This window comes from Pinus tabuliformis, chromosome 4_2 (genome assembly GCF_031772625.1).
Source record: "Pinus tabuliformis cultivar Carrire ecotype Pingquan chromosome 4_2, CPIR1, whole genome shotgun sequence".
Taxonomy (NCBI): domain Eukaryota; kingdom Viridiplantae; phylum Streptophyta; class Pinopsida; order Pinales; family Pinaceae; genus Pinus; species Pinus tabuliformis.
In genome coordinates, this window is record NC_142304.1 from 1,180,615,059 (window position 1) to 1,180,629,221 (window position 14,163).

General features: G+C 36.5%; 1 protein-coding gene across 3 annotated transcripts in view; it reads right to left on the reverse strand.

The window, feature by feature from the left end:
• Positions 1 to 1,998: 1,998 nt before the first annotated feature.
• Positions 1,999 to 14,163, reverse strand: part of LOC149173892 (uncharacterized) — a 154,570-nt gene continuing 142,405 nt past the window's right edge. For 2 of the 3 annotated variants that reach the window (XM_089424775.1, XM_089424773.1), the window contains exon 11: positions 1,999 to 2,267. In XM_089424775.1, the coding sequence (XP_089280901.1) occupies positions 2,232 to 2,267 (36 nt within the window). In that variant the 3' untranslated portion in view covers positions 1,999 to 2,231. The remainder of the gene's footprint in view (positions 2,268 to 14,163) is intronic. The other variant, XM_089424772.1, reaches the window with a different exon arrangement.

The window sequence follows — 14,163 nt, forward strand, 5'->3', positions numbered from 1 at the left end:
TAACAACACTATATTATCATTATATTAATATTATTATGCTATAACGATTAATAAAAATACTTTGTTTATAATTTATTAATAGTTCCTTAGGTTTATATTCTATCTATGCGTTTTCTTATTTATTTAGTCCTATTACTTTAAATTTCATTTTAGAATTATTTTAAATTATTATTATTATGACATTATTTCTACAAAATATATATTAATTAATTTCCATATTGTCTTTTCATTTTTTACTTTAATTTTTAGGGTTTTCTTTATGTCATCTTATTCTTTTCATTATCTTTCTTATTATTTATTTATTTATAAATTTTCCCTCTCATCCTCCTTTTAGTGATGGGTCTTGGTCTGGACTCTAAATCTCAATTAAAAAATGTTCACTATGGATAATACTCCAAAAGTTGTTTCTTCAGACCACTACAGAAACTTTCAAACAAAAAGGAAAGAATAAGCTAGGGCTGAAACTTTATGGACATTATCATATTAAGAAGATGGAAATTATCATATTAAGAAGAAGAACAGTGAAGTGGCATTATCACTTGAAATTGTCTGATAAAAGTCGTGTTCACACTTTTTTCCATATATCTCATTTCAAGAAAGTGTTGGGTAAGCATCAAACATCTCAAACAACACTCCCCATGTTAGATGATGAAAAAAATCAATCTAGAGCCAAAAGGTATCATTATCACAATAGAATATAAATTACAAAGAACCTACCGAAGGAAGATGCCTCTTGAGAGACATAAAGCTTTTGTCAACAACATCCTTCAATGACCATGATTTGAAGACAAAGCATCTCTTAAGGTGAGGCAAGGCAATGTTGTAATATAAAATATAATAATAAAATAAAATAAAATAAAATAAATACCATATAAATATTAAGAGCTACAACTTTTCAAGCCCAAATGTTCATACAAGGTTTGGGGCTATATTATAGCCCCCTCCCCCCTTCATTGTAATATATCATCAATAAAAAATTATTTATATATTAAAATATCGTCTTCCCTCTAACCGTTTTTAACTTTTCTTGGTTTACATTTTTATTTAAGTTGTTTTTTAAGACCTTGCTAAATAATATCTGATAAGTCAAGCATAAGGGGAATAATATCATTTTTATGAATCAATAGTAGCTAAAGCAATATGATAGAAAATGTTAGCTATAGTTATGATATGTGATGCTACTCAACTATATCACCAATAATATTATTTGGCCTAAATCAATACACCTTATCGGAGGACAATTATGTTCCTCATGATAGGCAAAACAAAAAAATAAAATCTTACAATTAAGACATGTTATTAGATTATACCCAATGTTTATTCCAAGGATGAAATCATAGAATATCACATGTACAATTAAGATGAAATACAATTTATAAGAGCACATATCATTTGAGGTGTAAAGCATAAATGTTTATTCCACACATGAAATCATAGAATATCACACGTACAATAAAGATCAAGTCCTGAACTACAATTTATAAAGCATAGATATTGATATACCTTCTTAGAGTCATAAAAAAATCTCATGGATGATGTAACAATAGATAATTTGATAAATAATGGAAGACCGGGAAGATAAGTGTGCATCAATAGATTTGAGCAAGAAACAATCTCATCCAAATATCATCAATACACCCCTAAAAAGTGGTGTAAAAATAATTTCCTTTAAAAGAGCAATAAGCCCAAAGAGCAATAAACCCAAAAATTACTAAAGCTATCACCTCAGCATAAACAGAACCCAAGGAAGACTACACCATGCAATACAATTTCATCATTATGAAATAAATAACACTCAAACCACCCTGTGTTTTCTGATAGATTTTCCCCTAATCCATTTAAAGTCTAGTCAAAATTATTAGTTATTATAATTTCAGCAATTACAAATTACAATCTTAGGCTAATCCAGAAACTCTAAATCTACCTAAATGCTTAAATTACAATTTTAAGACCAAAAACTGCGACTCAAATGATCCCTCGCCTAATAAATACAAAACCATCAAGTGCTTGGTAGTCACTGTCAATTCCAATGATTCTTGATCTGATAGATACGAAGCAATCTAGATGATTGCTAGGCACTGCCAATTCCATTGAGCGAAAGACAAGCACCCTTAAAGCTCGAGGAAGGATTTTGGATCACATCCCATTTGTTTCATTCCCATAAGCGATTACATAAAACGGTGACAAGAAAAAGTCGAAGGGAAGAATGTCATTGATGTGCACCCACTGGACTAAGTCAAGTAGAACTCATTAATTTCTACGAGAATCTGTTCAACGTCAACACGCCATACGTTAACTCTAAAGACACGAAAAAGCCGAAAGAGAGATGCCAGTCATGAGCACTCATTGACCCAAGTTAACCGGAAAATAAAACCAATTTTAATGATTTGACAAAAATAACAATGGAGTCATCTAACCACTTCGAGGAATTGTTTGGACAATCCAAAATGGTTTGAATTTGGGTAAAAAATTTCAAAAAATTATATAAAAATAGTATTTGAATTGTATTTTTGATAATAAAAATAGATTCAACGCCATAAAAACCTCTGGAACACCTAAACTTTTGAAGTTTGTCATTGAATTAGAATTTTATGCACCTGAAAACGACAAGACGTTAGACAATTGTTGATCTGTAGTGGGCAATTCCCAAGTAAAGGGTTAGGGTCATACGTCCGGCAGAGTGACCGATGGTTGATCAGCACACTACAATATTTGTGAAGATTGACGTCAAAACAATTGAGTGCATTTCAATCGTCGTAGCACTGTGAAGGCCGACCACATTGATACAAAGTCTGGCAGAGAGACAAATCGTACACCAGCATACGGCAAGCCTCTGTATTTTCAATGACTATTGCCAGAAAAAGACAAAAGGCAGCTGCCATTTGTGCAACAGTGATTAAATGTACAGCACCTTAGTATATAAAAGTATTTTACATATTTCAAAAAGGTGGCTGCCTTTTTGTACGGCAGTGATTAAATGTACAGCAAGTTTTTAATGGTGTGAATTTATACATTAATTAATTTATATATATATATATATATATATATACATTTTTTGAAACTCATAATTGTTAAATTTTAATTAAAAAATAATTAGTATAGTTTTATTTTAAGCATTTATTTAATAATTTTTTAGTGGGAGAGAGAATCCTCGCTGAAGAATCAACATACAACATATGAAACCGAAGCCAGCAGATATACGCCGAAGCGAGAAGAACATCATCAACATACAACAGATGTGGCCGAAGCCAGCAGATTGATCGCCGAAGCGTGAGGAATATCATCGGAACAAATGACCTCCCGCAGGAGTCGAACGTGGCTGGGGGTGCGAAAGCCAACCGCCGCAGCCACCCTGTCGTGCACTCACGTGCAAGCATTTATCTAATATGAGTTAAGAAAGAAAAAAAAAAAATTCAAGTGCACATTTATTTTAGAGCGAAAAAAAAATGTGTAATTTTTATTGTTTAAATTGTATTAGATATCATTTTTGGGATTCAACTGCGTTAAGTAAGTCATTCAAACGTATGACCATTTCCATGAGAGGTAGTCGTAAAAGTATGACCATTTCCATGAGAGGTAGTCGTAACTAACTAATTTCTCATGATTTTTGAATAGTTCACTTAGCACTCATTGCATCGGGTGATGCTCACAGGGGTGAAGAAGTGGGATTGAAACTAGTGAAATGTGGAGAACGAATCACATAGCATCAATCATCACTTCCGGGGCTTGCACCTGGTAACCAGGACTTCCCAGGAGGTCACCCATCCCAGAACTCCTCTGGCTCAAGCGCGCTTAACTGTGGAGTTTTTCCCACAATCAAGCCCACTTAGCTTGCTACCCCATTTGCAAAACCTTAGCAAGTATTGTGCCTCATGAACCATTCAAGTAGAGATCCCTTGACTCTTTTTGAATTTAAGTATGGGGGATTTACGCAGTGCATTATATTAGATATCATTTTTGGGATTCAACTGCGTTAAGTAAGTCATTCAAACGTATGACCATTTCCATGAGAGGTAGTCGTAACTGACTAATTTCTCATGATTTTTGAAGAGGAGTTTATAGTTCACTTAGCACTCATTGCATCGGGTGATGCTCACAGGGGTGAAGAAGTGGGATTGTGTTGGGTGTGGAGCCTGATTATCTTCTATAGTACCGGCATTTTGGACCCCAGTTCAAAATGGGGCGGCAACGCCGCCCGTAAAATGATCACTGTTGTGGGGGGTCCAGGGAGGGGCGGCAACGACTTTATGGAGCCCCCCCTTGGCGGGGGGTTTCGGGGGCAGCGCCCCCGAAGCTAAAAGCAGCTGTAAAATTGCCTTGTAAAAGTATAGTAATTTCTAGTCAATCTGGGCCGTTCATTAGGCGGATGATCTGACGGTAGAACTTATGTTTAGTTTAGGGTTTTTTGCCCTAGAAGGCAACCCCTCTTTTTATATGAGGGCATTGTATTTGAGGCTGATATAGATGTGTATTCGGTGAGCGAGAAACATAGAGGTGAGACTGTGAGAGAAAACAGAGGATATTACAGCGGTTTTGCTGTAGGTTGTATCTCTTCATTTTGTTGGATAATAGAAAGGAAGGACTGGCTGTTCGGGGTGGACGTAGCCCAAACTGGGTGAACCATGTATATCTGTGTCTCTCTTGTTTTGTGCGTTTTCTGTGTTTATATTTCTGCAATATTTTATGTGTTCCATTGCTCCGTAATATATAATTTTCTAACAGATTGAAACTAGTGAAATGTGGAGAACGAATCACATAGCATCAATCATCACTTCCGGGGCTTGCACCCGGTAACCAGGACTACCTCTCATGGAAATGGTCATACGTTTGAATGACTTACTTAACGCAGTTGAATCCCAAAAATGATATCTAATATAATGCACTGCGTAAATCCCCCATGTTTAAATTGTATTTTTAAATTAGTTAACATAGATCTTCAAATAGTTTATTTAAATCACTTGTTAAATTATTTTTGAAAAATATAAGTTTTAAATATCTTATTCACGTTTTTTCACTTCTAATTACTTTACATGAAATTATATTAAATGCATAGTATATATATATATATATATTTCTTTTTTTTATTATAGCTAACATTTCTTTTCTATTTAGAGAATGATTTATTTTTATTTTAAGAGAAACACGTGTCAACTCTAATTTGAGCATGAACATACTTACACATGGCTCGTAGAATGAGCATCTCTGCTCAATAATTTGCTAAATTTTAATTTTAATAATTTGTTAAATTTTAATTAAAAATTAAAATTTATTATATATGTAAGTTTTTCCTAAACATATAACATCATCTTGAATTATGATCAGTCTAAACATGTGAATTTTTTACTTTCTATTTTTTCAAGTAAAACTACTAATGAAAGATTTCATATTCAAATTTTATATTTGAATGGACTCATCATCCTCACAAACTTTTAAAACATCTAAATTATACAATTTTAATAACTCATATCTGTAATTTAACAATTTAGATTTCTCAAATTTTAAACAAAATTATCTAAAAATTGTAATTGTATGTGCATTTATGCAACTAACACTGAGTTGTAAATCCTCTTGGTGAGTGCCACTCAGAGATTAATGTGTAGAAACAAACCATTGTGTCGGGTCTTCATCAAGAACTATTTTTCTTGGGGATCAAAGCTTCTACTTATCCTTCAATACCTTTAGGCATTGTCTGACTATAACCTAAATGGAATAACAAGGTAGGAATCAAAGCCCAGAGGAGATCCAAGTTTGTCCATAGAAATATTCTTACATTCCATTATATCATGATAAATTCTTGGGGATCGAAGCTTCTACTTATCCTTCAAGACCTTAAGGCATTGCCCGAGGGCCGACTAACTTAACACAAACAATTAAAGAGGAGTTTATGGTGACCAAAGATTGTCCATAGAAATATTCTTAATCATGATAAATTCTACCTAAATTGCAAGGATAAACGGATCTAGGGAGTTCACAGACATGGAGATCACGTTATTTAGCTTGTATAGCATTCTCTTCCTTGAATTTAGGTTGTACCAAAAGTTTAATGATGGGTGGGAACTCCTCCTCCAAATTGACCATCTGTAACCAACAATTACATTAATCATTTTGTTTTTGAAATGATTGCTACAATGCAATGGTTTCATTCTTCAAGGTCTCCGATTGAGTAAGGACATCAATCAATTGGTTCCTCAACTATTTCAATATGTAATGACTAGACCACTTTGACCAAATACATGGAGGAGGACTCAATCATTATGAGATTAGGTCATGTAAGATCCCAAATGGCTAAATAATGAATATATCTAGAACATTTTAGTGTTCTAATTGAAATACAAACAAGCCAAACACAGAACACAAGGGATCTGAAAAAGATGCAACCCTTATTTATATTATTAATTGTAAGTGATACATTCCAGAATGATTAACCGTGAAACCCCCTGCCAAATGGCATGCACGTCTGCTCAACAAGACTACACTAAAATACTGAAGCACAATCGTTGACCCTGAATGGATCCACATGAAAAAGGAACTACAGGGTTTTTGTCCTGGGGATCAGACTAGAATTGTCCTCGCCAAGTTCTCAACAAAACATAATAGGATAGGCAAACTCAAGATGCCCCCAATGCTTAGCTCCTCTCCCTTTTTGTAGGCTCGATGAACTTTTTAGATGCCTTTATTTATTATTTTTCCATAGAAACAAAAGAAAATACTAGGAGTATATACCATGGGAAAATACCACTGTAAATACCATTCATAAATTCCATCCATTTTGACCATATAAAAAAGAAGGAATATTACAAATCCTCCCACCCTAAGATTGCTTTCCCTCAAGAAATCCACTTTTATCCACATTAGAATCATATGTACAGTGACACCAGGATCACATACAAACCAATGTGCTATCCCATGCCTCTTGATAAACAAGCAAGAATGGATCCTTCGATACCTGGATCTTAAACAATATTTGATCAATCTTGCCCTCAATAGATCCCCCAAGGTCCCAATGCCACCTTAGTCTTGGGACATGTGGGTTTGATACCACCTTGACCCTCCATCACTATCCCTCCCTAAGGGCCCAAGTTGTAATATGACCTTGGGTAAGAGTATCATTCCTAGGAATCATCCCACCAATAGAGTTCCAACTCATAATCTCTTGCTAATCCATCTCGTGGGAAGGATCTAATGCATGAATATTTTTACATGGAATAATTCTATTATGTTGATGTTTCTTGATTCCCAACGATGCTCCACCTGGTCACCCAGCATGATCTATTTGGAGAACTCTGCCCCGAACTCCCTAATGTATATAGGTGGTTTGGTAGTGTTGCAATCCCTATCTATGTACCCCTGTAGAGGGCTACTCTGGAACTCCCAATTGTACTCCTATTGTTGCTTTGTGAGGGACTTGGGTCGTTCCTCAACACTGGACAACTTGGTCGCTAATTCGACACATACCCCTATGAGCACCTCAATTTTGTTTCTCTTGTAAAACATTGTCTCAAAATGTCCAAACTCTCTACTTCAACATCATAAGATCTGTCTTGAAATGATTGATCTTTTCCCAAAATTCCTCTAGCGATTTTGGTGCCTTGTTGAATGTCTTTGTATCCGTCTGCACCATATGCTCAACTATCACAGTGCCAACTTGAACCTTTGAACGACTCTCTGGAAATGGCTCATCCTACACACTATGTTTGTTATGCTCCCCTTATGTTCATGCTCATCATGCCAATTCACTACTACTGTTCATCACTCAGGTCTTCCTAGATGTCTTCCCCTTGGCCTTCTCCACCTGTGGAGACAATCTGGTGTTCAACTTCTCCAGTTGTCGAACATGGATGCTCTGGTGCATTACTATCTACACTTGACTGTTCATATTCTTCGTGGATGTCCCTCTGGAAATCTATGGACTCCGTTGTATAGGGGTCTACCTCACCATGCACTTATGAATGCTTTTCATCCTGTAAGTCTCCCTGAATAACATCACGTTGTTGCTCATCATCTTTACTTAATTGCTCAGACTCTTCATGGGTGCTCTCCTCAAAATCAATGGACCCAATTATAGAAGACCCCTCATGATTTGAAGGAATCTCCTCATGTTCTATCCTTGTTGCCTCCTTCCTATCACCTAGGCATGAATGGTTAGGTACCCACGATCCCTTCATTCTTGTTGCAAGCTTTACTTCCTTCATCAATCCTTGTCAGCTATTTCTTGGTCAACACCCTTTTGAGCAATTTTAGGTTTTTCCTAACCAACTTCTCCACTAAATCATAGGTCGCTGGTAATACCATTGTTTCCTTCCTCCACATGGTCAACAATTTGGATCTTCGTATATTGCAGATGTCAACATCACCTTCTAAGAACAAGGACACAATCTTTTGCATGCTTGTTTTGACATGGCTTGAATGAGCCGATGTAATTCTAGTGTAAAAGTTTTGGAGCAATTTGAAAGATCAAGTTGTCACATTCCAGATTTAGCGTGAATGTGCCAACGCTGAACTCTGCCATGAGTTCTAGAATTTTGTGTCGTTTCTAAAAGGTAGGAAGCATGATGTTGTTCAACCCTTGAAGGGTTTCTATTATTAGCTGCAATATCTCCCTCATGATATCTTTCTTGTAAGGTGGTAGTCGCAATGTTAAAGCTATGATCCTGGACAAGAGGCAATTGTGAGCCTGGCCTCTTCATAAGGATGCTCCCAGAGTTTGGGTTGTATTAATGCAAGCATGTATGGCTTGAGAGCCCAACTGAGTTTCTTCCATTCTGGCCACCCTAGACAAACATGTGTCTAATTCCTCCAACTTACAAAGGTCTATGACTAACTTTGTTTGTTGCAATTCAGATCCAAGTGCGAAAAGCTTAGCCATTTTCCCTGTCTTTCCTTCACTTCCCATGGGTGCTTCTGCTGTAGAATGACATGGACTCTTTTCAAGAATGGTTTGTTGCTTTGACCATTATTTTGGTCTAAGGAGGTATTGGTGCGTAAAGGACCATATATTTTCACTAGTTCGTCAAGAAGTTTCTGGGTGTTTTCTAGGGTCTCTTCAAGACATCCCATCTTCTCACATACCAAAGCAGGAAAATATGTAGGAATACACTAATTCTTTATAGGGAGATTACATCATCATCTTGTCAATCATGCCTTCCCAAATATTTCACTTCAACAAATTTGGCCCAAGATACTATAGCCACATACTTAGAAGATAATAACCGGAGCTAATAATAGAAATGATTTTCCCACCTCTTTTTTTTCTTCCCAAATATTTCACTTCAACAAATTTGGCCCAAAGATACTATAGCCACAGACTTGGAAAATAATCATTGGAGCTAATAATAGAAATGATTTTCTCATCTCTTTTTTTTAATCAATGATCTTAATAACCCATCCCAATAAATTCCTACTTTATTTTTAATAAAACTATCCTATTATTATTATTATTATTATTTCAAGCTCTTCTTATATGGAACATACCACTCCCAATAAATTCCTATTTTTTATTATTATTATTAAAACCCTTCTTATATGTACTATACCATACACCAAACCAAAATACACATGCCCTCTCTTATTTCAATACCAATACATGGACTATACCATACACCAAACCAAACTAGACGAGACCCTCTCTTATTTCAATACCAATACTGGATGGACTGTACCAGGCGGATTCCTCACACCATTGCAACGTGAAAAAAGAAAGTCAAAGGGTGAGACCCCAGCTTCATTCAAGGCACCTACCCAAGCTTCTAGCGAGATCTAATCAAGTATTGTACCTCTTTTTCCCGACTCTCACGCCAGCTATCCATTCAACTGCTACAATCCTGTCGGCACTGTTCAGTGTTGTCCCATTCTGCCCACGACTTGGTCACTCTCTACGTCGCATTCCTCCTAGCCTTTATGCACCCTCTGAAATGCACTGGCATGCTTCCTCAATGCTCTGCGCATCGTACTTAGAACTACAATGATCCACAACTTGGGTGATCACATTTAGTAATAATTTTGCAAGGGAAAATGGCCATCAACCATTAACCGCTAACCGCGAGACTAGGGAAATCGTTGTTCGCATTGCTCACAACTGTGTCCTAGTAATTTATTTGTTTTGACCTTCCAACCAATGACTGGTTCGCTTCAGCTGCGACCACACTTAGCATTTTATATGCTACACTAAATAAAATTTCGCAGGCCACATTGATCTACAATTAGATCGATCACCCAGGTAGTATTCACTGATCGATCAACCTTATTCCCACTGGTTCAATTTGCTTGGAGATGCTACTAACGAACTGAACAACTCAACCCTCTGCACACAGCCCACTCGACCTTTTAAATTACAACAAACTTCTTGCTGTATAAATACAGTCTTCAATAAATTGTGGCCACAACAAAAAATTACTGGTTCCACCACGTCTAATATCTACAATATTTAATAGAGTGCTAAATATGTTGCTTAAAAAGTGAACCTCTCCATTATTATGTGAAGACCAGATGTAAAAGATTTAAGGGCATAGTAAGAAAACCCTTTTATTTCAACAAACAACACTGCAAGCTTTTAATGTCATCAATTTAAGAATATATACTCCCTTACATGTACAAGGTACCTAATGGATTAGATTTTGCCATAATTTGACATCTCTAACCAAATTTATACACATCTATTTGTATGGTGAAACAATCTCCTTAACACGACTGTGGTGGTATATATATTTGACTGGTCTCTCTCCAACCAAGATAAGCTTTTACTACTTGGCACAAAGAAAGAGCAACCACATTAAAAGATAGGATAATTTGATGGAAAGCGAACCAGAATCCCCACTTACATGTCTGCGCAACCAGTAGCGTATGGCCTTTCGGTCTTTGAAATCCAATATCACGTATGAATGGACCTGTGCTTCTATTGCAATATGTATGGCCCAACGCACCTACTATTCACAAATCAATTGATCGGCCTCACCTAAGCCATCTGGATGGCCTCTCGGCCTTGAAATCCTTATGATAAGTCGCCTGCATAATGGATGGCCCACGACCTTTGAACTCCAGTATGAATGACTCTGCACAACTTGTTAGATCAGAGCATACATAACACACAACAGATTTATACTCAAAGATTTAGAGGGCAATTACAAAGAATGATTTCACAGAGACAGACAAATGGAGAAACAACAAGATTACTCAGTCAGAAACAACGGAATAGATAAAACAATCACTGGAGAACAGAAATCACTTTGCATTACATAACAAGCTTGAGCCTTGGCTTGCTTTCCTTGGCCAGAGAAATTACAAATTTATAGAGGTAGAAGAAGGATCTAGAATCCTGTGTGTGATTCAGATGGAGATCTGGAATGATCTAGAAACCACTGGTGGTGTAGGAGGATCTAGAATCATGGAGATCTAGAAAAATCTAATCTAGAATCCTCCATGAATTTGGCTTCACACTTAACATTCTCCCACTTCAAGCCAAATAAGAATCATCAAGTCACACCGAGTCCTACCATGCCTCTACATAACTCATGTTTATTTTGTGGTAGAATCATAGTGAGCATATCAGCAGGGTTCCTATCTGTATGGATCTTTTCCAAGGATAATTGTTCTTCCTCCAACACATGCCAGATCCAATGGTACCTTAATTCAATGTGCTTGGTTTTTGAATGAAATGTTGGGTTTTTCGCCAAGTGAATGGCACTCTGACTATCACAATATAACACATACTTGTTCTACTTTATTCCTATCTCTCCTAAGAATCGTTGCATCCACAACATCTCTTTACAAGCTTCTGTTGCAGCTATGTACTCTACTTCTGTTGTAGAGAGGGCTACTATTCTTTGTAGCCTTGACACCCAAGATACTGCTGCACCTGCAAATGTATACAAATAACCTGTAGTGGACTTTCTGGTATCCATATCTCCAGCCATATCTGCATCTGTAAATACTTCAAGCACAGTCTCATCATGACCAAAACATAAACAATAATGACTAGTACCCTTGAGATACCTTAAAATCCATTTTACTGCTTGCCAATGTTGTTTCCTTGGATTGGTAAGGAACCTGCTCACTACTCCCACTGAATATGCAACGTCTGGTCGTGTGCATACCATGGCATACATTAAGCTGCCAACCACTGAAGCATAAGGAATTCTTCTCATCTCTTCTTTCACTTTGTCATTATTAGGACATAATTCAGTACTCAGCTTGAAGTGGGCTGCAAGGGGTGTACCAACTGGCTTGGCATCCTTCATATTAAACCTTTCAAGCACCTTCTTGATATATTTTTCCTGTGACAGTCACACCCTTTTGTTTTTCCTGTCACACATAATCTGCATGCCCAATATCTATTGTGTTGGTCCCAAATCCTTCATTGCAAATTTGCTACCCAAATCTTTCTTCAACTTATTGATCTTATTCTCATCATGTCCAACAATCAACATGTCATCCGCATGTAACAATAATATGATATACTTTCATTGATCATACCTCTTGATATAGACACAATGGTCAACTTCCAACCTCTGAAAACCATGTTCCAACATGAATGAATCAAATTTCTTGTACCATTGTCGAGGTGCCTATTTCAACCCATAGAGACTCTTCTTCAACCTACAAACAAGGCCTTCTTTGCCTTTTTCTATGAAGGCTTCTGGCTGCTCCATATAAATTTCTTCCTCCAATTCACCATGAAGGAAAGCAGTTTTTACATCTCACTGTTCACATTCTTTGTCTAAAGTAGCAACTAAACCAAGAATGACTCCAATGGATGACATTTTAACAATAGGTGAGAAAATTTCAGTAAAGTCAGTACCTTCTTTTTGGGCAAAACCTTTCACTACCAGTCTTGCTTTATACCTCTCATTCTTTTCGTCACCTTCATGCTTAATCCTATACACCCATTTGTTTTGTAGAGCCTTTCTATCTTTTGGGAGGTTTATCAACTCCCAAGTTTTAATTTTCCTGCAAAGAGTTCATTTCTCTTCCATTACTTTCTTCCATTCTTTACTGTACTCGACTTTACAAGCTTCTTGAAAACAATTAGGTTCACCTTCATCAGTTAACAAAATATAGTTTGAAGGAGGATACCTTTGTGAAGGCTTATGAGGCCTAGAAGATCTGCAAACCAACTGTGGTGGTGCATTATCAAGTTGAATCTCCTATAATGGTTCCTGCAAGATTCCTTCTTCTTATTGTTCATTATTTTCCACTTCTTGTTCTTCGTGCTCCTGAATTTGTTGTTCATTTTCTTGTATTGGTGGTATGTTTTCCTGCTGCTCTTCAAACATGTCAATAACCTTCTCAACCTCCAGCTCACCTACAGTCCTCTTGAACATTTCTGACTCATTAAATATAACATCCCTGCTTCTAATAATTTTATGTTTGACTGAATCCCATAGACGATAACCAAGATCTTCATCCGCATATCCCAAAAAAATGCATTTCATAGATTTATCATCTAGCTTAATTCTATTTTCTTTGGGAATATGTATGAATGCTTCACATCCAAAGATTTTCAAGTGAGAATAATTCAAATTCTTACCACTCCAAACGCTTCAGGGATACGCCATCCAAGGCTGTAGTTGGAGATCTATTTACAAGGTAGCAAGCGGTCATCACTGCTTCAGCCCAAAAATTCTTTTCCAAACCGGAATTGGACAACATACTTCACACCTTTTCCATAATGGTACGATTCATCCTTTCTGTGACACCATTCTGTTGTGGAGTACTAGGCACAGTCTTCTCATGCTTTATGCCAAACCTGTTACAATATTCCTTAAATGCATTTGAGCAATATTCTCCACCATTATCTGTTCTTAAACACTTCAGCAATTTGTTAGTCTTTCTTTCAACAACAACATGAAATTTTTGAAATATTCCAAACACTTCACTTTTATTTTTCATAGGATATGCCCAAACTTTCCTGGATGCACATCTATAAATGTCACAAAATATGATGCTCCTCCTAATGATTTTATGTTAACAGGCCCAAACACATCCGAGTGTACCAATTCTAACACATTTTTCTTTCTGTTATGGCCACCTCTAAGGAATGAAACCCTTCTTTGTCTACCATATATACAATGCTCACAAAGATTAAGATTGTAGGATTACAAACCTGGCAATAAATTTTTACCAACAAGGATTTTTAATCCATTCTCGCTCATGTGACCCAAACGCTTA